Below are 26,099 nucleotides of genomic sequence, written 5' to 3'. Positions count from 1 at the left end.
CATCTTCTTCTTCATTTTTAATAATATTTTTTATCACAATTTCATTTTGGTTTTTTTTTTGTTTTGTTTTGTTTTTTCCTCTTTATTTGGTGTCATTGGAGTTGGATATGGATTTTCCATGATCATTTTCCTCCTCGTCATCATCATCCTCCTCGGGACCCGTGGGACTTATCGGAGACATTTCCACACTATCCAGTAGCGGTGTCTTCTCTTCACTACAATTATTCGAACCACTCTTACCATCCATGGAAAATATTTTCGCCAATTCAATGCCACTGATGGAACGATGTGTGGGTGATTCATCGGGCGAGGAAGAGGTGTCGGGACCAAAGCTTAAATTGTGACTGCCATTATCACTGCTTGTATCTGTGGCAGCAGCACCGCCAGCTGTAGTCGACGTGTTGGCATTAATCGACGATGAGGAGGAATTGTTGAGAGATTTGAACACAACGGGATTACGTGCAGAGGACTTCTTGGGAGATTTATTCGTGGTGCCGGAGTTGGTGGTGGTATCTAAGTGATGAGACGTGGTGGACGATGATGAGGGTGTGGGTGAAGTGGAGGCCGATGTTGAAGCCATTTTGGGTGAGGGTGAACGATGATAATGGTGATATGCCGATGCAGTTTGCTGTTGTCCCTGATGCTGTGGACTTAAATTGTAGGCTGTTGCAGTCCGGGAACTGGTACTGCTGCTTAAATTCGCTGCTTGACAGTTGGGTAGCGTGGCCAACGAGGTGGTCTTAATATTGGTCGTTTTTAGGCGATTTATTGAACATGTACTCCAGCTTAGCTGATTTGGGTGGGAACGTTTGGCATTTGCGGAACCGCCGGATTTGGGTAGCGATGAAATGCCCGAGGCCTGTTTGGAGGTTGCACCGTGGTAATAATCATAGTCATTATATTTGTTCGAACCTCCATGATGAGTTTTGTTGCTATGCGAATAATGCCTTGACCTTTGCGATTGAGGTGGTGGTGGCGGTATATTTTGATTTTGATACTTCACCCCACCATTCGCCGTTCCGTAGTGGTTATTGTCTTCTTTAAAACTTAAATCATCTTCCGATTGATAGTATGGGTCACTGCCATCCAATGGCATGGTATTGTTGATAGCTGTCTGCTTCAGGGTGGTTTCGAACGTAACCAAATGCCTTTCCGAGTAGGACTTGCGAGCATCCATTACCCGCAAATAATCATTGGAGTCACCCAGATCCTCACTCTTCGAGCTACAGTAACGACGATTGCTGTTGTGGGATGACGAATTGGTTTGATTACAAAAACTGGTGGTAACTGTTATCTCGGGACCCAGGGTATGATTGGAACCCATTATTTCATTTATGGAACCGCCACGATTCAATGATTGTCTACTGTGGCTACGGCTGCCATACGATGAGGAGCTGTCATAGTGATTGTCTCTTAGCGAAGAGGGTGAAAGCCGTGCCGAATGATTGGGCGAAGTTTCCAGGAGCGAATCATTGGACTTGGCAATGCGATTTTTACGATAAAATTTACTATCCCGCCACATGGTCTGGCGGGAACTGGAACTGGCCGCACCTACCACCGTGGCTGGTCTTTGCAATTCCAGCGATTGGCCACATTGTGCCAACATGGTGGAGGATCCTGGGGAGGAGGTGATCATCTGCCCGGGCGAGGTATCATACATGGTGACCTGACTGGAGGTCTTACTTATGCGAAATGAGGCATGTGTCAGCTTTTTATATTTCTCGCTGTGTACATTCACCCGATTATCGGAATGTACCCGATCGGTGATGGGTATAAATGCATTATCTATGCGTCGTTCCTCTTCCAGGGATCGGAATGCCAAACGGTTGACATTTTTCAAGTGCTGCTTATCACCCGAGCTGCTGCTGCTCCTCTTTGCAGGTGACATATCCTCAAAGGAGCTAACCCGATACTTCTGGGAGAACACCTCAATGGTTCCCGATTTCTTGGAGGGTGAGGTTGTATAAATGGAATTTTGATCATTTACCAAGATTTTTGGTGGATCAAATTGTTGTTGTTGTGTTGGATTTTGTGTTTGCGATTGCTGCTGTTGTTGTTGTGGATTTTGGGAACCTGACACCGAGGCCAAACTGGAGTTACTGGAATTAGTGGTGGCTGTAACCAAAATTTTCGGAGACAATGAGACAGGAAAATGTTGTGGCCTTAAGTTCCCTGTCGAACCCGAAGAACTTGAGGCCCCCGAACAGGAACCATCCTCAATGTTGAGAAAATTATTTGGTGACGATTCACGACATGGCGATGATATAGCTGAATCCTGCGATACCATATTTCGGGGTATTGTGGCCAGTTCCAAACATGTCTCCAGCCCTGCAGTTGTGGTGGCAATAATCACATCTTCCACCCCCTCATCAATGGGTGAGGAAATCGATTGGAAGCTACTTAAACGAAAGGAGGATCCTGTTGACAGATCATTGTCCGTCAAGGAACCAAATGCTGAATCCTGTGATGGATTACTGCGTCCATATTTCAAACATTTCAGCGAGTATTCGAGGCGGCGAGATTTGGAATTTTTAAAATTACACATATCAGCGGTGAGTTGATGATTAAATGATGGGCCTAAGGCTGCAGCTGCGGCAATGGCAACCGAGGAGGAAGAGGAGGCCCCAATGGCACTGGCCACAGAGTGGCTATTCGAGGTTGAGGCTCCTGACTGGTTATGGGACACCGTGAGGTTATTCAAACTTAAATTCTCTTTCAAATTGTGTGACTCATAATCCGATACCTCCAATTGGGTGGTAATGGAAGATTGATCTGTATCCTCGTGGGACATTATGGTGGTACCCGTAACACTGGTTGTACTCTCCGATGAACAAATGCTGCCACGATTATTTCCCGAATTTGTTGCACCCATATGACTGGCCATTTTCAAATTCAATTCACTTTCCGTTGTGGAGCTGCAACGTATCATAATCGGATGATGTTGCTGCTGCTGTTGTTGTTGATAATGGTGTTCCGGCTTCGGCTCATCTTTACCGTTTTGCCTGACCTGCTCGGGACTACCCTGCTCCTCTATTTGTGTGGTATTATCACAATAGTGTATGGGTGATTCCATGGGATCGTACGACGATTTGTGACACAAATACGGCTGACTATGATAATAGCCAATGGCCAGGGATGGCTGTGAGGCCGAATGTTGTTGCTGATGTTGATATTGTTGTTGCAGCATTTGATGTTGATGCTGCTGATACTTGAGACGTTGCATCATATGTTTGGTTTGATAATTACAACCCACTATGATTTCATCTAGCAGACCCTCCTCCGAATCACTGGATATACAGTCAAAAGATTCCATTGTTCGACTTAAGCTGTAGTGCATTCATTCAATCATACAACCATCCATTTATCCAGACATCCATCCGAACATGGTTATGTATGTGAGGAAGCAGCATCAAATCCGTATGGACATCAAGCGACCAGAAGGCAGAAGAATAAGGAGGAAGAAGAAGAAAAAAAGAGAAACATAATTGTTTGGGTTAGTTGTTATTTATGTCAAGTGGAGGTCTGGGGTTAACAAAAACAATTCCTTTGGAGAAATTAGTCCATAAACTTTGCTATGATTTTGTAAAACGCACGGAGTGAGTATATATTAGGGTGTAATGAATTTTTTTGACAAAGTCTTTATAGAACTATCTGAGGAGGGACAAAGGGGAATATATATATTATCGCCTTCCAAAACAACCAAAAAACAAACTCTGTAAGACCGCAGATGCTGAAGATATTATTGGAACACATTATTTCATTTCAGGAACCGCCACGATTCATTGATTGTCGACTGTGGCTAAGGCTAATATACCACGAGGATCTATCATAGAGATTGTCTCGTAGCGAAGAAGGTGAGAGCTGTGCCAAATGATTCGGTGAAGTTTCCAGTAGCGAATCTTGGGATTTGGCAATGCGAGTTTGACAATAAAACTAAAGTGCGAACACTATGAGGGCTTCTTCACACACAATGTAGTGTATTATACAACTTGTATAGCTCAAAAAAAAGAAGCTAAATTTTGTACTTCTCCCAAAATTCAGCCATAGTGCCCAGTGAAAGTAGTTCGAGTCGGGGTAGAAAGAAAAACCGGTCCTTGGTTCTGTTCCGTATGTCGGAACCGCATCTACCACAGATCAACGTTGGTGAGATGCAATAGATGCATGTGATGGGTGATTTCAGCGGCTGTTCAAGTCTTAATCGACTTTAGGACTACAGTGACAGGAGTAATTTTGCCGCATGCTACGTCAGCGTAGGGGATTTCAATGCCCATTATGATCTCTGGCATTCCGTCCTAGGTAATGTACAGAGAGGTACAGCGCAGGCAGAGCAAATTGACAGCTCCACGAGAATTGCTACAGTTCGCGGACTTTACCATTATGGCACCGTGTCTGATAAATGACGTAGTCGGACAACCCGCCATTTCTCTCCCCATTATCGTCTCCGTAAATAGCTGATTGGCACGTTTCAGAGAGTTTACCAATTGCAGCTTCAGAGAACTGTTAATTTCCTCAGATCCTCGGGTAGCTGATAGGAATTTCCGAGACATATACCTGCTAGTCCTCCAGTAGAGATGAAGATGGAAACATTTTGACAGATACAGACAGCGTGTTGAGGATCTGAAAGGAGCATTTTGAAAAGCTTCTGGCATCAAATAGTGGCGGTGAAGAAGATACCCCAGAACCAATAAGAGATGACAGTATAGAGTGTATACCACTTAGCCAAGATGAGGTCAGAGTAGCAATTAATCGGCTAAAGAACAATAAAGCAGAAGGTGCCTATGGATTACGAGCCGAACTATTCAAACCCGGTGGTCAGATGCTGGTCAGGAGCATACACCAGCTCATTTTTCTCATTGGAATCTCAGCATCCTGTGTCCCGTGCACAAAAAAGGAGACAAGACGATATGTGCCAACTGTAGAGGAATAAGTCTCCTTCCCATCGCATATAAAGTGCTATACAGCGTGCTGTGTGAACGACCATACCTATGTGGCTTCAGGCCTGGCTAATCCACCATTGACCAGATTTTCACTCTGCGCCAGATTCTGGAAAAACACATCGACACATTCCACCTATTCGACGACTATATAGCCGCATTCGACAGAGCCCTATCCGTTCAGAGGTGTTTAAAGCAATGTCTGCGTTTGGCATAATTAATACGGCTATGTAGGATAACTTTAAGTTAACTTGTGCCAGGTCAGCAGTTAAAGTCGGAGCCCTTCAATACCGAACGAGGATTCAGACAAGGTGACCGTTTGTCGTGTGATCTTTTTAACATCCTGCTGGAAAAGGTCATACGAGATGCAAAGGTGAACAGAAATGGCACTCTTTACACCAAACAACACATATTACTCGCCTAACCGATGACATCGATATAATGGGTCGAACATTGCGAGCGGTTACAGTCACCTTTGAAAGAATTGAGAAGGAGTCGTCTATGAAAGTCGCCCTTCAGCTCGTCTATGAAAGACTCCCTTCAGCTCGTCTATGAAAGATTCCCTTTAGCTCGTCTATGAAAGACTCCCTTTAGCTCGTCTATGAAAGACTCCCTTTAGCTCGTCTATGAAAGACTCCCTTTAGCTCGTCTATGAAAGACTCCCTTCAGCTCGTCTATAAAAGTCTCCCTTGAACTCGTCTATGAAAGACTCCCTTTAGCTCGTCTATGAAAGTCGTCCTTCAGCTCGTCTATGAAAGTCGCCCTTCAGCTCGTCTATGAAAGTCGCCCTTCAGCTCGTCTATGAAAGACTCCCTTCAGCTCGTCTATGAAAGACTCCCTTCAGCTCGTCTATGAAAGATTCCCTTTAGCTCGTCTATGAAAGACTCCCTTTAGCTCGTCTATGAAAGACTCCCTTTAGCTCGTCTATGAAAGACTCCCTTTAGCTCGTCTATGAAAGACTCCCTTTAGCTCGTCTATGAAAGACTCCCTTCAGCTCGTCTATAAAAGTCTCCCTTGAACTCGTCTATGAAAGTCTCCCTTGAACTCGTCTATGAAAGACTCCCTTTAGCTCGTCTATGAAAGTCGTCCTTCAGCTCGTCTATGAAAGTCGCCCTTCAGCTCGTCTATGAAAGTCGCCCTTCAGCTCGTCTATGAAAGTCGCCCTTCAGCTCGTCTATGAAAGTCGCCCATCAGCTCGTCTATGAAAGACTCCCTGCAGCTTGTCTATGAAAGATTCCCTTCATTTCGTCTATGAAAGACTCCCTTCATCTCGTCTATGAAAGACTCTCTTCATCTCGTCTATGAAAGACTCCCTTCATCTCGTCTATGAAAGACTCTCTTCATCTCGTCTATGAAAGACTCCCTTCATCTCATCTATGAAAGATTCCCTTCATCTCGTCTATGAAAGACTCCCTTCATCTCGTCTATGAAAGACTCTTTTCATCTCGTCTATAAAAGACTCCCTTTCTTTCATTACACCCCAATATACCCATAATTTGTATCATAAATACAACTCAATTGTTTTGGGAAACAAGTAAATGATTCTCTGTGTATATGTGTGTGTGTGTGATTGTTTCTCATACATGAGTTTTATAAAGTGCAGTACACATTGTCCTAAAGCTGTAAGTGTTTTGTGAGTGTGTTTGTGGAACAGCTTTTTTTCTGTGTGCAGTTGCTGTCGTTGTTTGAAGCCAATAACTGCTGATGTTTTTGTTGTTGTTTGTTGCTGTCGTGCAGAAGCATGTTGTATGTCAGTTAAGTTTATTGTTCTTATTCTTAACCTATGGGCAGGATTTAGTAACACTGTAGGGTCCAAACATACATACAAACGTATATTGGCATGCAATTAAAATTCACAAAAAATATTTATTATGCATCTACTTGAGCGAACAAAAGAAATTTAATGACAGATAGACAATTAAAGCGAATGTAAGTAGGCTATGAGGCTAAGAGAGAGAGAGAGATAGAGGAAGAAAATACTTACTTCATTGTTTTGTTTTCTATACATATGTAATATGTATGCATGTGTGTGTTGGAATATGTTTGTATTTGTGAATAGAGTTTGATAATGGCTCACTTGGGGGATATACAGTTCAATTGGTTTAATTTAGCACTATCAATGGGTGATTTATACCATAAATTCTGATATTTATATACATTGGGTTAGAGGTTAAAAATAATTATAAATAACAGTGAAATAAAACAATAAATATAAAAACTGGCACAGAATTAACATTGCAAACTGATTATTGTAAATTGTTGGAATTGTGTTTTTTTTCATTGTCAGAATCGTAATCAGCATCCTCGAAAACCTTACTTGTGACATTTATTTTTTCATAAACCCACTGCTCTTATTATGGCCAAAAAATGGGATCACTGGCCCATAGTGGGACGTGCCAATTCTCATTTTCGGAATATCGATTTTTTATTTTTATTTATTCTCACGAATACTTTGAATTATCATTGAGTATAAATGTCCCTAACAAAAATTATCAACATTGGCCAATGTTTCCGGGTAGCCCCCATATAATAATCCCCATTATTCAATATTTGGGGGGTTTGGACACGTCTCTAACTTTATGATGGTGTGTCAAATCTTCCTATTAAAAATTATTAATAATGGTTCACATTTTATAAGAATGTCCCATATAACGCTATATCCCAAATTTCAATATTTTGGGGAGCTTAGGCATGTGCTTCAAGCAAATTAGCTGTAATTTTATATTTTGTATTCTAATTGAGTAGGAAATCTCCATACCAAAAATAATCAAAAAATGGGCGAATTGTCCGCCAAATCCGTTTTAAGTTGATTTTTCAAATTCCAAGGTTTGATATAATTCCCACATGAAAGATCCAGCCCGTTTTCGGTATTCGGGTATTTCCGATCGACTTAAGGAATTTTGAATGAACATCACGTGGTGGAGGGTGTAAAAAGTTCTAATTGTCAATATCGGATCATTTTTAGGTTTAGTCTTTAGGATTACCCAATATGCCGAATATCCAATATCCATTGAGAAGCAAAAGTTAAAAGTTTGAACTGTACGCAAACATACTGCCCTTTTCACTTGTTTACTCATTTGTTTTGTGGAAATCTCTGAATAGTCAAGGTTCTCTATTTCAGGGTGAACAAAATTCGCTCGCGAATGTTTCAAAATACGTTCACGCACATAGCAAACGAGTGAGAGCACACAACACCGATCGTTCTTTTGTGGTTGAAATTCTTTCTGACATTTGCACACGTATCAAAGCAAACATTCGCGAATGCTCGCGAATTTTCGCGAATGCTCAAAACAGCAACAAGAAAAGCAACAAACGTTTGTGAACACAATAGTTTTTGCGCATGAGTTTTGTTATTCCACACATGCTCAACACATTCTGCTACACACATTCTTTCGCTGTGTGTGTGTTCACTTTTTTATGATATTTTTGTTTGTTGTTGTTTTTAACAGCGCTCGCGAGCATTCGCGAACATTTGTTTTTGAGTTTTTCAAAAGAATGCTCTTCAGCAACAAATGCTCGCGAAAGAACGAATCGACGACGCTTGCAGCGAAATTTTATCGTTCGTGAATTTTTCATACAATGCGAACATTCGTGAGAGATTGGTAATGCTTGTTCATTCATTGTAACTTTATCATTCGCAATAAATTGAAAACCAGGGTGCGCAAAAATTCGCTCGCGAGTGATTCAAAATACATTCTTTTCGTTTTGTGCTCATTTAAAAAATGAATTTGTGGCGATCAATTTTTTATCAAACGAGCATTCGCCAAAGAATGTTCGCACACACATAACAAACGAGTGAGAGCACATAACAACGACCGTTCGTTTTGTTTGGTGGTTGAAATTCTTTCTGACATTCTCTCACGAATGAAAACAAAAATTCCCGAATTCTCGCGAATGCTCAAAACAGAAACAAGAATAACAACAAACGTTCGTGAACTCAATAGTTGTTGGATATGTGTTTGTTATTCCAAACACTTTCTGCTACACACACATTCATTCGTTGAGTGTGTGTTTACTTGTTTATGTTATTATTGTTTGTTGTTCTTTTTAACTGTGCTCGCGAGCATTCGTGAACATATTTTTTGACTTTTTCAAAAGAATGTTCTTCAGCAACAAATGCTCGCGAAAGAACGAATCGACGACGCTTCGGGATAAATAGCAAACATTCGAATTCTCGCCGTGAGCATTCGTGAGAAAGAACGTATTTTAATGTACATAAATCGCAGGAGAATTTTATAAGGTCTTTAAATAATCAAAATTTTTGGTTGGGGCCTGCGTCTAGTCTTATTAGATTAACTACACTACTACAACAAAATATATAAAGCAAATACAATGTGAAAGGAATTGAAATTGTGTTCTTTGAAAAAAAAACTAAGGTGAAGGAGAGGTGCTTAGAAAAATGAAAATAAAGAGAAACTGGAGCGAACACTTACCAAAAATCAATTTCTTTATTCTCTGATATTACGATTATGAAAAAATCATTTACATCGGATTTAGATTTTATACATTTAATTCGAAGGAAGTAATTCAATTCCAAAAAAAACAAAAATATTTAGTATCGTCTCTTTTTTTACATATCACCAAAGTAGGGGGGTAGAAGAATTCCAAGGTAGGGTATTTTATGGAAAAAATTCATGCAGTTAATTTGTTTTTTTTTTGGTTCTTTTATTTTTTTCTGAATTATTTTACAATTTTTTTGTTATTATTTTATTTTTTATTTTTAGAACTTAGAATTTAGTACAATTTTTGTAATATTTATATAATAATGATTTTTTTCATGGGGTACTGGTCGCTTGTTAATATTTCATTGTTGTTGGACTCTGACTGAGATTAGTACATTCGAAAGACTTCGTAGGGCGCCGGTGCAACACTTCTGTTGAATTTCGTTTTTTTAATTTTGTTTTTATTTTTTTAAATATTAAAATTTATTGTTGTTGTTTAGTGGTGTTGTTGTGATGGGGTAATTTTAGTTTTTGGGATTTTTTTATTATTTTTGTTGTTGTGTTTTAGTTTAGTTTATTAATTTTTTTCATATGAAACAAAATAAAATGACACAAAAAAATAGTTAGGTTTTAGTAAAAACAAACATAAATTAATATAAAAATATATAGATATTTTTAACAAATTTAATGAGGGGAAGGAGGGGGAATATATGAAGTAAATATGTTTTTAAGTAGCAAACTTGGCTTCAAAATTATTTTTTTAATTTTAACAAAATGTACAAAAAATGTTTGGCTCTCTAAAACACAAGGGAAAACGCATATGTATATATTTATATATATTTTATACACATATATATGCTGATATATAAAATATTTATATATTTATTAACAATTATTTAATAATAAAAAATCTAAGCAAAGAGTGTTATTTGTAAAAGAGAGAATAAAATTATTTGTTTTTTTTGTTTAGTTTGAATAGTTATTTAAACATGCCATAAACAAAAAAGGAAACAACAAAACTAACGTCGATATTTAGTTATAATTTGTTTGTTTATTTGAAACAGTTATTGAAAATATAATATTTTTATATATAGAATATGTATTTGAAATAATACACAATACAGTAGCTATGTATTGTTAGGAAAGAAACATTGCAGAGGATTTTGGGGAGTTAGGGTTTTCTTGAAATAAAAGTGTTCGGAGTTAGATGTTGTTGTGTAGCTGTGTGTGTATAAATTTATTATGTCCAGATATTTAATTATTGAATTAAATATTTTCAAACTATTTCAAATTTCTCAAATATGTAGGAAAAAACTGAAAAAGAGCGGAGAATTTTAAATTTTATGACAACTCTTGGCAACCAGGCAAACCTATTTTTGTACGGACTGAAGAGCTTGATTTTAGAGGACAATTTTTTTAAGAATGTTCGTGTCTATAAGTGTGGATTTTTAAAAGACATTGATATCTATAGGCGTAGTTTTTAAAGCAGGTTATTTCAAGGATATCCCTATCTGGTTTTTTAATCAGATTTATATAAGACCTTTCATTTGCATGAATTTTGTAAAAAAAAATTTGTAAACATTTCTTTCGTACATTTCCTGCTTTTAAGAGAAGATTTCTTCCGGATATTGCAGAATTTTTTTTCAAGGATATTATCATCTATAAGCATATGAATTTTAAAAGACTTTTTTTGATCGATAATCCCGGATTTTGAAACATAACACTGTGCTACAAAATAACAAAAAAAATTTTTTCAGGGATTCTAATGTACCAATTCTGTTTAGTTGAAGTCCCTGGATCACGAAAATACCTTTAGTTTTTCTGGGTCACTTCGAAAATCAATTTTATAACGGTAAATATAGAAAAAAACGTGGTTTCGTGGATTTTCCATTCGAAAGTTGAATAACTTATTTACTTTATAACGGATTTATGTTATTCTTTTTTTCTTTCGAAGAGTACAATTTTTCCTTTCAAACAAGATATATATTTGGTAAATCGGTTGAGGATTGGCTGAGTTACAGCGGTTGAAATGTGAAAAAATACGCATAAAATGACAAAATTTATTTTTCTTCGGACTGTACGATGAAATTATGATATCAAGCCATATAAGTTTTATTATATTGCGGGGAAGAAAATTAAATTAGCTTTCGAAAATGATAAAAATCATATCATATCATATCATGATTCTATGCATATTCTCTAAAGGAAATATGGGTCTATCTCGTTTCCCTTTGCCTGTTGCAAACATAACGGTTTGTAACAGGAAACGATACAGACCCATATTTCCTTTAGAGAATATGCATAGAATCAATACAAAAATGTGTATAAGTCATCCATTTTTTAACCGATTTTTTTGATTTTTATCATTTTCGAAAGCTAATTTAATTCTCTTCCCCGCAACATAATAAAACTTATATGGCTTGATATCATAATTTAATCGTACAGTCCGAAGAAAAATAAATTTTGTCATTTTATGCGTATTTTTTCACATTTCAACCGCTGTAACTCAGCCAATCCTCAACCGATTTATCAAATATATATCTTATTTGAAAGGAAAAATTGTACTCTTCGAAAGAAAAAAAGAATAATATAAATCCGTTATAAAGTAAATAAGTTATTCAACTTTCAAATGTAAAATCCATGAAAAAACGTTTTTCTCTATATTTACCGTTATAAAATTAATTTTCGAAGTGACCCAGAAAAACCAAAGGTATTTTCGTGGTCTAGGGACTCCAACTAAACAAAATTGGTACATTAGAACCCCTGAAAAATTTTCGTGTCGCACAGTGTAATTTATTCAAGGATATTTCCTTTATAAACATGGATTTTATTAAAAAGTTTTCTTCAACTAAAAGTGTGGATTATTTTAAATCATGTGGTTTTTTAACGAATATTTCTTCTTGTAGGAAATTCTTATCTGTAAGTATGAATTTTTATAGAAGCATATTTCCATCTAGAGGCATGGATTTTTAAGGGACCTTCTCATCTATAAGCTCGTGATTTTTTATTTCAATTTTTCAAGGAAATTCCCAACCGTGGAATTTTAAAGAATAACTTTCAATTTTTTTAACAAAACATTTATTCAAGGACATTCCAAGAAGAAAAGGACATTCCCATCTATAAGCGTGAATTTCTTAAAAAAGATTTTTCTGAGTGATATTATGATCAAAAGTGTGCATTTTAAAAGAAAATAGCGTGGAGTTTCAAAGATGATTTTTTTTTCAAGGACATCCCCTTATATACGATTTTTTTGTTTTTATAGAAGATTTCTTCAAGGACATTACCAGTATTATTTTAAGCGTGAATTTACTAAAAATCATTTTTTTTCAAGGACATTCCTGTCTATAAGCGTGCTTTGTTATAAAATATTTCGTCAATGGCCTTTCAAGGATTTTTAAGACCAATAAGACTATAAAGACTAATTTTTCATTCCAAACTGTGGATTTTTAAAGAATAGTTTTTGAGGACATTTCCAAGCAAGGATATGTTTAAGAATATCTTTGTAAAGACATTCCCAACCGTGGATTTTTTAAAGAATATTTTTGAATGACATTTCAATGAGTGGAATGTTTTAAATACATAATAAGTTTTCGATTTAAAAGCGTGTCTTTTAAATTAATATAAGCGTGAGTTTTTAAAGATAATTTGTTTCAAGAGCATTCCCATATATAATAATTTTTTTCGACGATTTCTTCAAGGACATTACCAGAATTATTTAAAGCTAGGATTTATTAAACATGATTTTTCAAGGACATTTCCATTTACAAACTAGCTTTTTATTAAAGATTTTTCAAGGACATTTCATGGATTATTTAAGGGTTTTAAAAACTATTTTTAATGAATATTTTTTCAAGGACATTTTCAATCGTGAATTTTTAAAAAATATTTTTGAAGGACATTTTCCGTAGTAAATTTTTCCAAATACATGATATTTTTTCAACGACATTTCTAAACATGGATTTCCAAGGACATATTTGCTCAGGTATATTTCCAAGCGTGGATTTTTTAGTGGAAAATGACAAACGTCTAAATGACTAAGGACATGTCCTTTCGCGTATTTTTCATAGACATTTAAAATTGTGGATTTTTCATTGAATATTTTCCAACGACATTCCTAAACGTAGATTTTCAAGGACATTCCAAACAATTGCTCAAGTAAATTTCCAAGCGTGAATATTTTTGAAGGTAAGCGAAAATGTTTTAAACATTTTTTGCCAGGGTCATTTCTAAGCGAATTTTTATACCCTTCACCACACTGTGGTACAGGGTATTATGTCCTTGTGCATATGTATGTAACAGGCAAAAATAATCGAGATAGACCCATGGTTCCTTTTGAGAATATGCATAGAAGCACTTTCTGAGTCGATTTATGCATGTCCGTCAGTCAGACGGACGTCTGTCTGTCCATGTTAAATTGTAAACAAAGGTCGCATTTATTATCCGAATTGGATGAAATTTGGCACAGCTCATTTATTTGGGCCAGGGACGAACCCTATTGAGATTGGGAAAAAATCGGTTCAGATTTAGATATAGCTCCCATATATACAGTGGCTCCATCGAATAATCGGACAAGTGGTTGTCAGATATAATAATGCTATACATTTCAAAAAAATTGTTTAAATGTGTAGTTTTTTTCGCTTTTATTTACACATTACTTACTTATATTTCTGAACAATACAAAAAACAACAACTTTCCTAGTGATAACAGTAAATTTCGCCAGAAAAACAAAATTAACTCAATTTATTGTGCTCAACGCAAAATCGGACAATGCAAAGTATCAATGTCAAAAAATGCAAAAAATCGAGAAATTAATATTTAGTTGCATATTCTTTGTTGTCCAGAACGGCCTGTAAACGCTTCGGTATTGATTTGACCAAATTCTGGCATACCTCCGGCTCTATGGAGTTCCACGATTTCAGTAAAGCCTCCTTAAGCTGTACCAAGGAGTTACATTTTTTTCATACACTCTTCTAGCTAATTCTTCGCAAAGATGCTCAATTATGTTAAGGTCTGGGCTCTGTGCAGGTGTTTGTATAAGTTTGGGACAGTTATGGATCAACCAAAGCTTTGCAACACCTGATGTGTGCTTGGAATCGTTGTCTTGATAAAAGGCAAAGTTGTTCGCGATACCCAATTTGTCTGCACTTTGATTTACATTATGTTTTAAAATGTTGAGGTAGACAAATTTGTCCATTTTACCATCAATAAAATGCAAATTGTATATTGCCGCACTCGACATGCAGACCCAAACCATAACAGAACCTCATCCGTGCTTAACAGTGGCTTTTGTATTCTTATGATTAAATTCAGCATTTGGCTTACGCCACACATACATCTTTCCATCTGATCCGTGCGAATTAAATTTGCTTTCGTCAGTAAACAGATCCTTAATATAATGGAAACTATCAATAGAAATGTATTTTAAGATGATCTATCATCAAATTACCTGCTTCCAACAATCTTCTAATTTTAGTAAATACTCCTTGGCATATTTTATTCTACTGTTTTTATTTTTAAGGCTTATAAATGCTTTTTTTCTTGCAACTCTTCCATAATAATCATATTTATGTAATGTATTGCGAATAGTATTTAGGCACACATCTTTTCAAGTGCGAGTTTTTAAATTTATTTTAAGTTCTTTTGCGCTTTTAAATGGATATTGTTTTATTTATTTTAATATCGAACGCTCTTCTCGCTCATTCAATATCTCCCATTGACCTTCTCTGCTTTTATTGGTCAATCTGAACTCATCACGAACCTCTTTATAATGTCGTGGACAGTAGATTTATTCATTCCAACCAATACGGCAATTTCTCTTACTGTTTTACCTTCATAATTCAATTTATCTATTAATTGTCTGATTTCCACACTGAATTTTTTCCCTTTTGGAGCCATTTAAATTTATTTTTATTTAGCTTTACCACTTTCTTGATCTAAATGCAATTTACAAATGAATACGACAAACAAAATACAGATTTGAAGTTCATATTTGCATAATAACGGGACTTTTAACATTGATACTTTGTTTTGTCCGATTTTGCGTTGAACACAATAAATTAAGTTAATTTTGTTTTTCTGACGAAATTTACTTTTATCACTAGGAAAGTTGTTGCTTTTTGTATTGTTCAGAAATAAAAGTAAGTAATGTGTAAATAAAAGCGAAAAAAAACTACACATTTAGAAATTTTTTTGAAATGTATAGCATTATTATATCTGACAAACACTTGTCCGATTATTCGATGGAGCCACTGTATGTTCGTCCGATTTTTAGCAAATGGTGCACTAAACAGTCAAATTTAGTCCCATTGGCACAAAATTTTGCACAACGTACTGAAATCGGTATAGCCTAACGTGTGCTAAGGCTCGGTTCAGATTTAGATATAGCTGCCATATATATTTTCGTCCGATTTTTAGCAAATGGGGCACCAAAGATTCATATTTAGTCCGATTGGCACGAAATTTTGCACAACGTACTGAATTTATGATAGCCTAAAGTGTTCCAAGTTTTATTCAAATCGGTTTACATTTAGATATAGGTCCCATATTTATGTTCGTCCGATTTTTAGCAAATTGTGCACCAAAGAATTAAAGGGTGCACTAAATAATGAACTGATGATTGTGGATGAACTGGATTATATCTTCAACAGCGCTCTGTGTTGTAGCATCATGAATAGTTTGATTTAAATCGATTTACATAATTTTCTAAACGAATCTAAATCTGCCCTAATTACATGTACTTTGGCATAGCTTACCGAGAACATGTGTGTGGATTGATGTACCAAAGAAGAATCCATTGTACCAAATTTCACCGAATTCGGTTGAAAAGCACGCTCAAGAACCCCCTTTGATACCCAATAAAATCCCAAAATTAGGAAGTACCCTTATATACCTATGCCTGGACCGATATAGCTCATCTTCGAACTTGACCTGCCTGCAGACAAAAGACAACTCTATGTTGTGGTTTAGAGGCTAGACAACAGACAGGCGGACATTCTTAAATCGTCATAGAACTTTCGCTGATCAAAAAGATGTATTTTATAGGGTTGGAAGTGATTATTCCGATGTATTATAAACGAAAAAAACAAACTTAATATAAATTTACAAATGTAACCAGTTATTAATCGTTCGGTTAAGTCGGTTCACATATAGACACAGATCGTATATGTAAAGTAGTCCACTTTCATGTCAATGGTCCTTCAAAAATGAAACATGGATTTAAAAAAAATGTTTTCAAGGTTATTTCGAAGCGTGGTTTTTAATTATATATACTTTTTCCGAAGTAATTTCCACACGTGAATTTCTTAACAAATATTTTCCATGGGAATTTCTTAGCGTGCATTTTGTAAAAAATATTCTTTCTTTAAATATTTTTTTAGTTGTAGATTGTTTAAGGGACCTCCCCCCCCCCTTCTCGATTTTTTATTTTTATGATTTTAAATGGGCTGGTAAATGAATACCAATGCTTGTTAAGGTTTGTAACTTGGCACATATATATTTGAAGATTTAAAAAGGAAGAAAAATAATTTACAAAAAATTGTTGTTGTTGTTTTTTGTGATCAAAGAAAAGTCCTTACTTTTGATGGCGGGCATGATAACTCCTCACTGGAACATCGGAATCCGAAAATTCCAACGGCCAGACATGTAGGCTCTCGTATGAACTAGGATTATTGACTGCGCTCTAAAATTAACAAAATGGCGGATTTTTGAAAAATTATTTTTTTGGAAAATCGCCGATTTTTGGCCAAAAACCAAGTTAAAAAATAAGGAAGATCTTCACCGATTGGCTTTATCCTACGATAGCTATACACTCACAGAGAAACGTGTAAAAATTTGGAATCAATTGGGTTATTAGTTTTTGAGTTATCGTGCCCGCCATTCGCAAAAAAATTTTTAGAGAAAAACGCGTTTAAAGTTTGAGAAGCCCTTTAGCCGCCACTTGATGCTGACACAATAAATCGGCTATATCTTCAAGAGTTCTTGAGGGACATTCTTGAATTAGTGAAGATTCGAATTAAATCAAAAATTTTGACACCGAGATTGGGGGGGGGGGGGTCCCCTTAATGAATATTTTTAAGGACTTTTCTAAGCGTGTTTTTTTTAATTTTTGTTAAGGACTATTTCCATGCGTGGATTTGAAAATTATATTTTTGTGATCATTTCCAAACTTGATTTAAAAAATATCTATTTTTCAAGGTCATTTTTAAGCGTGTGGATTTTAAAATGGTATATTTTTTCGAAGTAATTTTCAAAGGTGTATTCCTAAAAAAAATATTTTTCGAAGTCATTTCCAAACCTGAATTTCTTAAACAAGAAATCTATGGTCGTTTTCAGACTTTCGAAACGTGGATTAAAAGAAATAATTTTTTTCAAGGTGAATTTTTTAAAAAATATTTTTCAAGGTCATTTATTAGCGTGGATTTTTTTTAAATATTTTCAAGGTCATTTCCAAGCCTGGATTTTTTTAAAAAATATTTTTCGAGGTCATTTTGAAATGTGGCCTTTTGAAAAAATGGATTTAAAGGTCATTTCCAGGAGTGGATGTTTTAACAAGGACATTTGTTGAGATTTATAGAAGATTTTTAAGGACATTCCAAGGACTGGATTTTTCAAGGACATTACAATGAGTGGATGTTTTCGGAAAAATTTTCAATCGTGCTCCATTTACATAAAATCGGACGAAACTATATATGGGAGCTATATCTAAATCTGAACCGACTTGCTGCAATAGGGTTCGTCCTTGGGCCAAATATGTGACATGTGCCAAATTTCATTCAAATGGGATCATAAATGCGACCTTGGTCACAAAAATGCCTGAACGGACGGACATGCATAATTGGCTCAGAAAGTGATTCTATGCATATTCTCAAAAGGAACCATGGGTCTATCTCGATTCCTTTTGCCAGTTACAAACATATGCACAAAGACATAATACCCTGTACCACAGTGTGGTGGAGGGCATAAAAATATATATTTTCCAAAGATCATTTCAAGGAGTGGATTTTTTCAAGGACATTCGCAATCGTTGTTTAGAGATTACCAAACATAGTTTCTTGAGAATAAGACTTTGTCAGGGAGACACGACTTTGTCATTTTCAAACATGTATTTCTAAAAAATATTTTCAAAGTCATTTCCAAACGTGAATTTTTTAAATTTCCAAGCGTAGATTTTTTTAAAAAATATTTCTCAAGGTCATTTTGAAGGACATTCCAAGGAGTGAACATTTTCACGGACTTCCCAATCATGGTTTAGAGATTGCCAAACATAGTTTCCTGAGAATAAGACTTTGTCTGGGACATTTCCAATCATGGACTTTAAAAAATGGGATTTTTGAGGTATTTCAAAGCGTAGAATTTTTTTAAAGAAAAAATATTATGGGCAATTCCAGAGACCTCATAGTCTAAGGACAGCTTTTTTCTAAGGGGCTGTTTGTTTACATAGAAAAAAATACCACGGCCGCTGATGAGCAATTCTAAGGAGCTGTGTGTTTCCATACAAAAATTCTGTAGAAAAATCCTTAGGAACTGATGACATTTTTTTTATAGAAAATAGGCCTCTTGGAATCTGCAGTTATTTTATATTTTTAAAGCTTTTGGGAATTATATGGGAATAGTATATGGGGAAAATTTTTTCAATAGAGAAAAAGGCTCTATAAGTCCTCAGGTTTTGAGGACAAACATTTAAAAATAGATAAAATATTCATCGGTAGTTGGGGTTTTTTTTCTATACAAAAAAAGCCTAAAGAGCTGAGAAGAAATGTTTTCTACTGAACAAAGTTCTCAAGGAACGAAGCCATTTTTATCTGTAGTAACAAATTCCTATGTGATAAACAGGGTACATTTTCTTCCTATGGAAAAAAAAACCCTCAAGAGTTGAGGAAAGATGTTTTTATAAATAAGTACCCGGTGCTGAGAAGCGTTTTTTAATAGAAAATTCCTTCAGGATCTGATGATATATTTAATAAACCTGTCCTGGTTGCCATATTCTGCCATTTTCTAACACATTGTAATTTCGTTTTGGAATCCAAACAGAAAACATTTCATTTTATTGAGTTTAAAATTGATATTTATTATATTTCTAATTTTTTTAACAGCTCAGCATTTTTGTACATTTAATATTTGTTTTTTGAATGTTCCAATTAGTTGAGGTGAGTTTTTAACGCTTAGATAATTTAAGGGATAATTCATAATTCAACATTTTTTTAGTAGTATTTAATCAGAAACATACCCCGATCTTCGATCCCTGGGCGTTGAGGGTGGTGTACATGGTGAACTGGCCTCACTAAACGAATTGCCCAGCGAGGCACATTGTCGTTTCTTGACAGCTGCCAATAAATTCAGTGTCGATCTGCTTAGGCTCGGTTTGATGGTCTGAAAAAGTGTGGAGAGAGAGGGAAGGTGGGGCATTTTTGAAATATTTGGTTGCTAGGTTTTTATAAAAAACATTACTTACATTAAAGCAAGGACCTCTTAATTCTCGTAAATCTATCGATCTAAATAAATCACATAACACTAAATCTTCCACGGATGGACAGACACCATTGGGTGGTTCGAATATTAAACCCAAAACATCGAGAATCTGGAAAGAGGGGGAAACATAAAATTAAATAAATTAGATTTACTTTTTTCTATACAAAAACTCCTCTGTCTTTAAGGTTTTTTTACAGAAAAGATACCTCAGTGACCTCAGTACTTTTTCCCGTAGAAAATGTTCTCAGAAGCTAAGAAATAACTTTTTTTAAGTCCTTAAGTTCCTCAGGTTCAGTCCCTTGCCTACCTGTGGATAATGTTCCATTTCCATTTCTAGAACTCTCATGGACGGTTTTGGTGTTGTCATCTCCTGGCCCATGCACATTTCGTACAACAAATGGCCAAAACAAATGATATCAACATTTTCGATGTCGGTTGTTGAACGTGACCACATGACGGCATTTATACGCGATGATAGTCCCAGTAAACCATTTTCCAGGCCAGATAATCTGCAAATGTGAACCAAAACATAAAAAAACGTTATGTGGAAACAGTAACAAATGTGTGTGTGAGTATGTGAGTGTGTGTGTCCATAATTAACATTTAAAAATATAATTTAACAACATTATGTAGCAATTTGGAGACAAAAGTTTTACAATTACAGAAAAGGACAATTTAATTGTATATTTATGACATATGTGTGTGAATGTGTATATTTGCAGGCTAACCAGCCCAATTATAAACATATAAGTAAATTTTTAATGTCCTGCCTGTGCATTTTTCTTTGGGTACTATTTTGTTTTTGTAGGGATAGAAAAGTATATATATATTGTAACAATTAAAAGTTAGTACTTAGTTTTCGTTTGAAAGGAAATTAAATTTATATTACTCTTTTAGTGTTTAATTAAAATCCTGTTTATATTTATTAACACCCTGTGAGTGGGAAACTATAAATTAAACGAGAGAAAATGTCGTTGAGTTCAGACGTGCTGAATTTTTTATTTCCTCACGCATGTCTTGGTCCTTAGAAGAAATATTCTTAAAAGTCGGAGCTTATTGGTCTGATAGTCATTACAAAAATAAGGAAAGTAGTGAAGTCGGACTGGGCCGACTATATGATACCCTTCACCACTTTAGGGACATTCTACATATGTATCCTAACAGACGTCGCCTTTTCAAAGGAACATTGACATGAAATTGAACGAACTTAAATATGCAATCTTTATCTATATGTCAACCGACTAACATCAATTCTAACACATGCTATTCTGCAACCTATTCCATACTTTGTAAATAGATTTAAAGCAAACTTTACACAAAATATTTAGTATGCTTCACTGTTTAAATCAGGCAGCCATCGATTATCTGGTATACAATCAACATGAATAGATCGAAATTATATATGGAAGCTATGCTAAATCTGAACCGATTTCAAGTAAACTTACTATATATTAACTTTTATTAATTTCAATACGTTTTGTCAATCGGCCTAGGTATGAGCCTTTAGTGCACCCTTTACTTAAAATCGGACGAAAGTATATATAGAAGCTATATGTAAATCTGAACCAATTTCAAGAAAACTTGACACTCGAAAGGTTATAGTAACTTCAGTACATTGTACAAAATTGTGTGACGATCGGCCAATTTTTGGGTCTTTAGTGCACAATTTAAACTAAATCGGTCGAAAATATATATTGAAGCTATATATTAATCAGAACCGATTTTCACGAAACTTGGCAAACAGCATTCTGTACCTAATTCAGTACTCTATGTCAAATTTCGTGCAAATCGAAAGATATATAGGAGCTTTGTTGCCTCATTTACCTTAAATCGGACGAAAATATGTATGGCAGCTATATCTAAATCTGAACCGATTTTCACGGAACTTAAAACACATCACTCTAGACAAAATTTAGTACGCTACGCCAAATTTGGTGCGAATCGAAGGATACATAGGGACTTTGGTGCACCATTTACATTACATCGGACGAAAATATATATGGGAGCTATATCTAAATCTGAACGGATTTTCAGAAAACTTAACACACATCATTCTAGACCTAATTCATTATGCTGTGCCAAATTTCGTGCAAATCGAAAGATATATATGACGAAAATATATATGGGAGCTATATCTAAATCTGAACGGATTTTCAGAAAACTTAACACACATCATTCTAGACCTAATTTATTACGCTGTGCCAAATTTCGTGCAAATCGAAAGATATATAGGGACTTTGGTGGACCATTTACATTAAATCGGACGAAAATATATATGGGAGCTATATCTAAATCTGAACCGATTGTCAGAATACTTAACACACATCATTCCAGTACTAATTCATTACGCTGTGCCAAAGTCCGTGCAAATCGAGAGATATGTAGGGACTTTGGTGCACCATTTAAATTAAATGGGGCGAAAATATACATGGGAGCTATATCTAAATCCAGACAGATTTTCACCAATTTCAATAGGGTTCGTCCTTGGGCCAAATAAGTGACATCTGCCAAATTTCATCCAAATCTGCCAACATCTGCCAAATGCGACCTGTACTTTGTTTACAAAAATACATGGACGGACGGACAGACGGACATGCGTAAATCGACTCAAAAAGCGATTCTATCTCGATTCCTTTTGCCTGTTACAAACATATGCACAAAGACATAATACCCTGTACCACGGTGTGGTGAAGGGTATAAAAATCAGTCTATGGCTCTGATAGTCCTTAGAAAAATATTCATTAAAAATCTATGCCTGTAGCTATACTATTCCGCACGAAAATATAGTAGTTCTGAGAAAAATAGTCTTTTAAAATCCAAGCCTGTGGCTCGGATAGTACTCAAAATAAATTCTAGTCAGAAAATTATCTTTTATAATTCACAGCTCAGTTTCCAGAAAAAAATATTTTAATTCTCAGAAAAATATTATTTTAAAATCCCCTCCTAAAAGTCCTCAGTGCTTAGAAAAAATAAGGTGGCCCTCAGACAACAACTCTTTAAAAATTCAATCTTATAGATCTTGTAGTCCTCAGAAAAATTATTTTTTTAAATATCCAGGCCTATAGATCTGATACATTTGTTTCATAAACGAAGCTTAAAACAGATTTCCACGCGAGTTGGTCTTGTGTGCTGTTTTTTTCTACTTAGAGAGACCAAGTTTCGAAATGTTGTCTTCTACTACATTTTTCCATCGAATTCGTGGCCTTCTCCTTCTGCGGGAAACATCAGTTGGCTCGTTATACCCTCAGCCTTTTGGGCCATAAGTTATGGCTAATGAGGGTATATAAACATTAATATCGTAAAAATGTGCCTCATGGAGATATTGGTTTTATTTGAACCAAATCCGTTTCAGGAAATTTGGAGTCGATTTACAAATCTCCGTCCGTCCATTTGTCTGTCTGGCCGGCTGGTGGGCACCATAACTCTCGAAGGGAATAACCGATTTCATTCAAACTTTGCACATCTTAATATTTCTTCCAAAATTAGCTCAAGTTCGAAGATGGGGAATATCGGTCCACTGCTTTTGGTACATCGCCCACAAATTGTGCAAAAAATTAATTTAATAATATCATGCGAACGGACGATCCAATTTGAACCAAACATTGTATAACCTATTATCTTTACCAAGTCTAGATAAAGTAAGAAAATGGGATCCATTGGTCCACTCCTTCTGGTACCTCCCCCCAAATGGTAAAAATGTTCAATAATTATATATACAAGATCAGGCGATTGGAATGTCCGAGTTGAACCAGCCTTTGTACAAACTATTATCTTTACCAAGCGTAGATCAAGTTTGATGATGGGACCCATTGGTCCACTTCTTCTGGTACCTCCCCCACACAAATTCTCAAATTTTTCAATATTTATAAATTGTATATTAGGCGAACGAAATGAGAAATTTAAAACACACTTTGCAGAACTTATTATTTCTACCAAGCTAAGATCAAGTCTGAAGATAAGACCTATTGGATTTTACTTGTTTTCATCATCCATTCCAAACGCTGTAGATCGATATGCCTGACTATGTCGATATCCGAGAATATATGGTACAACTCATATATGGTATAACTTCGATGGCGATATTCACAGTCGACACAGATTGGCCCGTGGACCTTTCGAAGAATTTTTCTCTTGAACATTCCAAGAATTGCCTCAACTACTTACGCAAATACCCATGCTTTAGATCCAGTTTTGTTTATGGCGGTACCAAGGTATATAAAATCGTCGACTACCTCAAATCTGTCAGCTCGGTCTTCTCGGCATTTACTGTCACTCCCACTTTGACAGACTCCTTCTCAATTCGTTTAAAGGTGGCTGTTACCGCTCCCAATGTTCAGAGTGTCATTTCCGTTCCCCTTTGCATCTCGCACGACTTTTTCCAGCAGGATGTTCAAAAGGTCACACTACAAACTGTCACCTTGTCGGAATCCTCGTTCGGTGTCCAATAGCTTCTAGAGGTCCTTTCCGATTTTAACTGCTGATCTTGTGCCAGCTAAAGTTATCCTGCGCAGACGTATTAATTTTGCCAGAATGGGAATTGCAGACATGGCGAATGCAGCTTTGTAGTGGAAGAAAAGGTGGAATGTGTCGTGTGTCTTTTCCTGGATTTGGCTGCTGGTGCATACTAGAAGCTTTGCAAAATGCTCCACCCAGATACTAAACACGCTATCTGTATCTGCCGCCAGGTTTCCATCTTTTTCTGTACAGAAGGATGCGCCAGCGCCAAATCCGTCGGTTTGGTGTTTTACTCGTTGGTAAAAATTCCGAATTTCATTCTGAATCCTGTACATCTCGATTTACTCACGCTCACACTTTTTTGTTCTTTCTGTTGAAGATACGCTTCTCCTCTCTCCCTTTCTCCTGATTCTCTCTCGCATTGTGTGTTGCTACTGTTTGCAGGGTTGCCCCATACTCTGCGTTTTTCATCTCAGTAGCATTACGACAGCATTACTGATCGTACAATGGGTTTCTTGATGGTGGTCTTTGGCACTCCAGTGTTGCTTTTGCTCCAGTTTGTAGAGAGTGGGCAATTCTTTCCATTGTACTTCTATATGTAAGGAGTGCTTTCGACTAGCAACTGGGTAAGGTGAGCGGAGTATATTTCTGCTACTTCCTGTGTTTGCAGCCTTTCGACATAGTCAGTAGTCATCAACGTCTATCACACGGAGGCCCAGCTAATTGTAACAAAATCAAAGAAAAAGGATCCTCCAAAATCTCCATATATTTCATACACGATTTATTTTAATTTTTCACATTTAAAATGCCATATATGCAATTTTCGTTCTATATGAAAAGCTTGCTTATTCGTAAACACCTTTCTTTCATCATTTCCGAATTCAGAACATTTTACAGTTTGGTAACATTCTTCGTACTAGTTTCTTTCTTATTCACTTTCCTACTTTACGTTATTTCCAACGTTTAATTTGCATCTAAAAGTTGTTCCATTGTATTTGTTAAAAACAGGTATTTACGTTTTTTTTTCACAGAACATGTGCTATATGTATTACAATAGAACATCCTTTAAGAAATAAAAACAAAAGGAACACATTTTTGGAAAGTAAACGAACAAATAGTTCGTTTTTGCAAAATATATTTTCATGAATGTATTTTTCTTATATTTAAATACTTTTGAAGACAATTCGTCAAGTATGTTCGCATTTGTTTAGAAACAGTTTTGGCATGAAGTACATGGTGTAATTACATTCAATTGTACAGAAATAGAACAATGGAAATTGGTTATTCGAGCATGAAGAAATGCATTTGAAATGTATGCGCTTTACTGTGAAATTTATAGGATTTGAATGCAGACATGTAAACGTTGTTTTCGTCACTTGGGGTTTGGTGTCTGTATGAAATTATCAAAAGTAGTAGGATCTTTGGAAATATATACTTAAATGTCAATAAAATCGGAGAACATTCGATTGGGGAAAAACGAAATCCATTATTTTTTCGTCGAAAATGTCTATAAAATCGGAGAAATGATCGCAGTTAACCGGCATAAAACTGTTTTAAACCATTTACAATTGAGCAGAAACGGCCAGAATTGGCCAAAAGGGGAGGTGTCGTGTTCCACCAGGACATCGCTACGCCACACACATCTGCAGTGATTCGCCAGAAACGTTGGGAGCTTGGTTGGGAAGTTTTAATGCATTCGCCATACAGTCCGGACTTGGTATCAAGCGATTATCATCTCGCATTGCAAATTTCTTTAATGATAAAAATTGGCATCTAAGGAGGATTGTGAAAATCGACTAC

General features: G+C 35.9%; 1 protein-coding gene across 1 annotated transcript; it reads right to left on the bottom strand.

The window, feature by feature from the left end:
• Nucleotides 1-82: 82 nt before the first annotated feature.
• LOC133322331 (rho GTPase-activating protein gacF-like) lies at nt 83-24,770 on the bottom strand. Its single transcript, XM_061531325.1, has 7 exons — nt 24,655-24,770; nt 20,152-20,353; nt 19,828-19,953; nt 19,603-19,745; nt 954-3,326; nt 688-785; nt 83-513 (listed from the first exon to the last, which is right to left on the bottom strand). The coding sequence occupies exons 1-7, from the start codon at nt 24,768-24,770 to the stop codon at nt 83-85; spliced, it is 3,489 nt and encodes a 1,162-aa protein (XP_061387309.1).
• Nucleotides 24,771-26,099: the final 1,329 nt, after the last annotated feature.

Source organism: Musca vetustissima, unplaced genomic scaffold (assembly GCF_032173495.1).
Source record: "Musca vetustissima isolate MV318-11 ecotype Yass unplaced genomic scaffold, APGP_CSIRO_Mvet_v1 utg7802, whole genome shotgun sequence".
Lineage (NCBI taxonomy): Eukaryota > Metazoa > Arthropoda > Insecta > Diptera > Muscidae > Musca > Musca vetustissima.
Note: the sequence above shows the minus strand (reverse complement) of the source record. Positions and strands in the feature narration are given on the sequence as shown.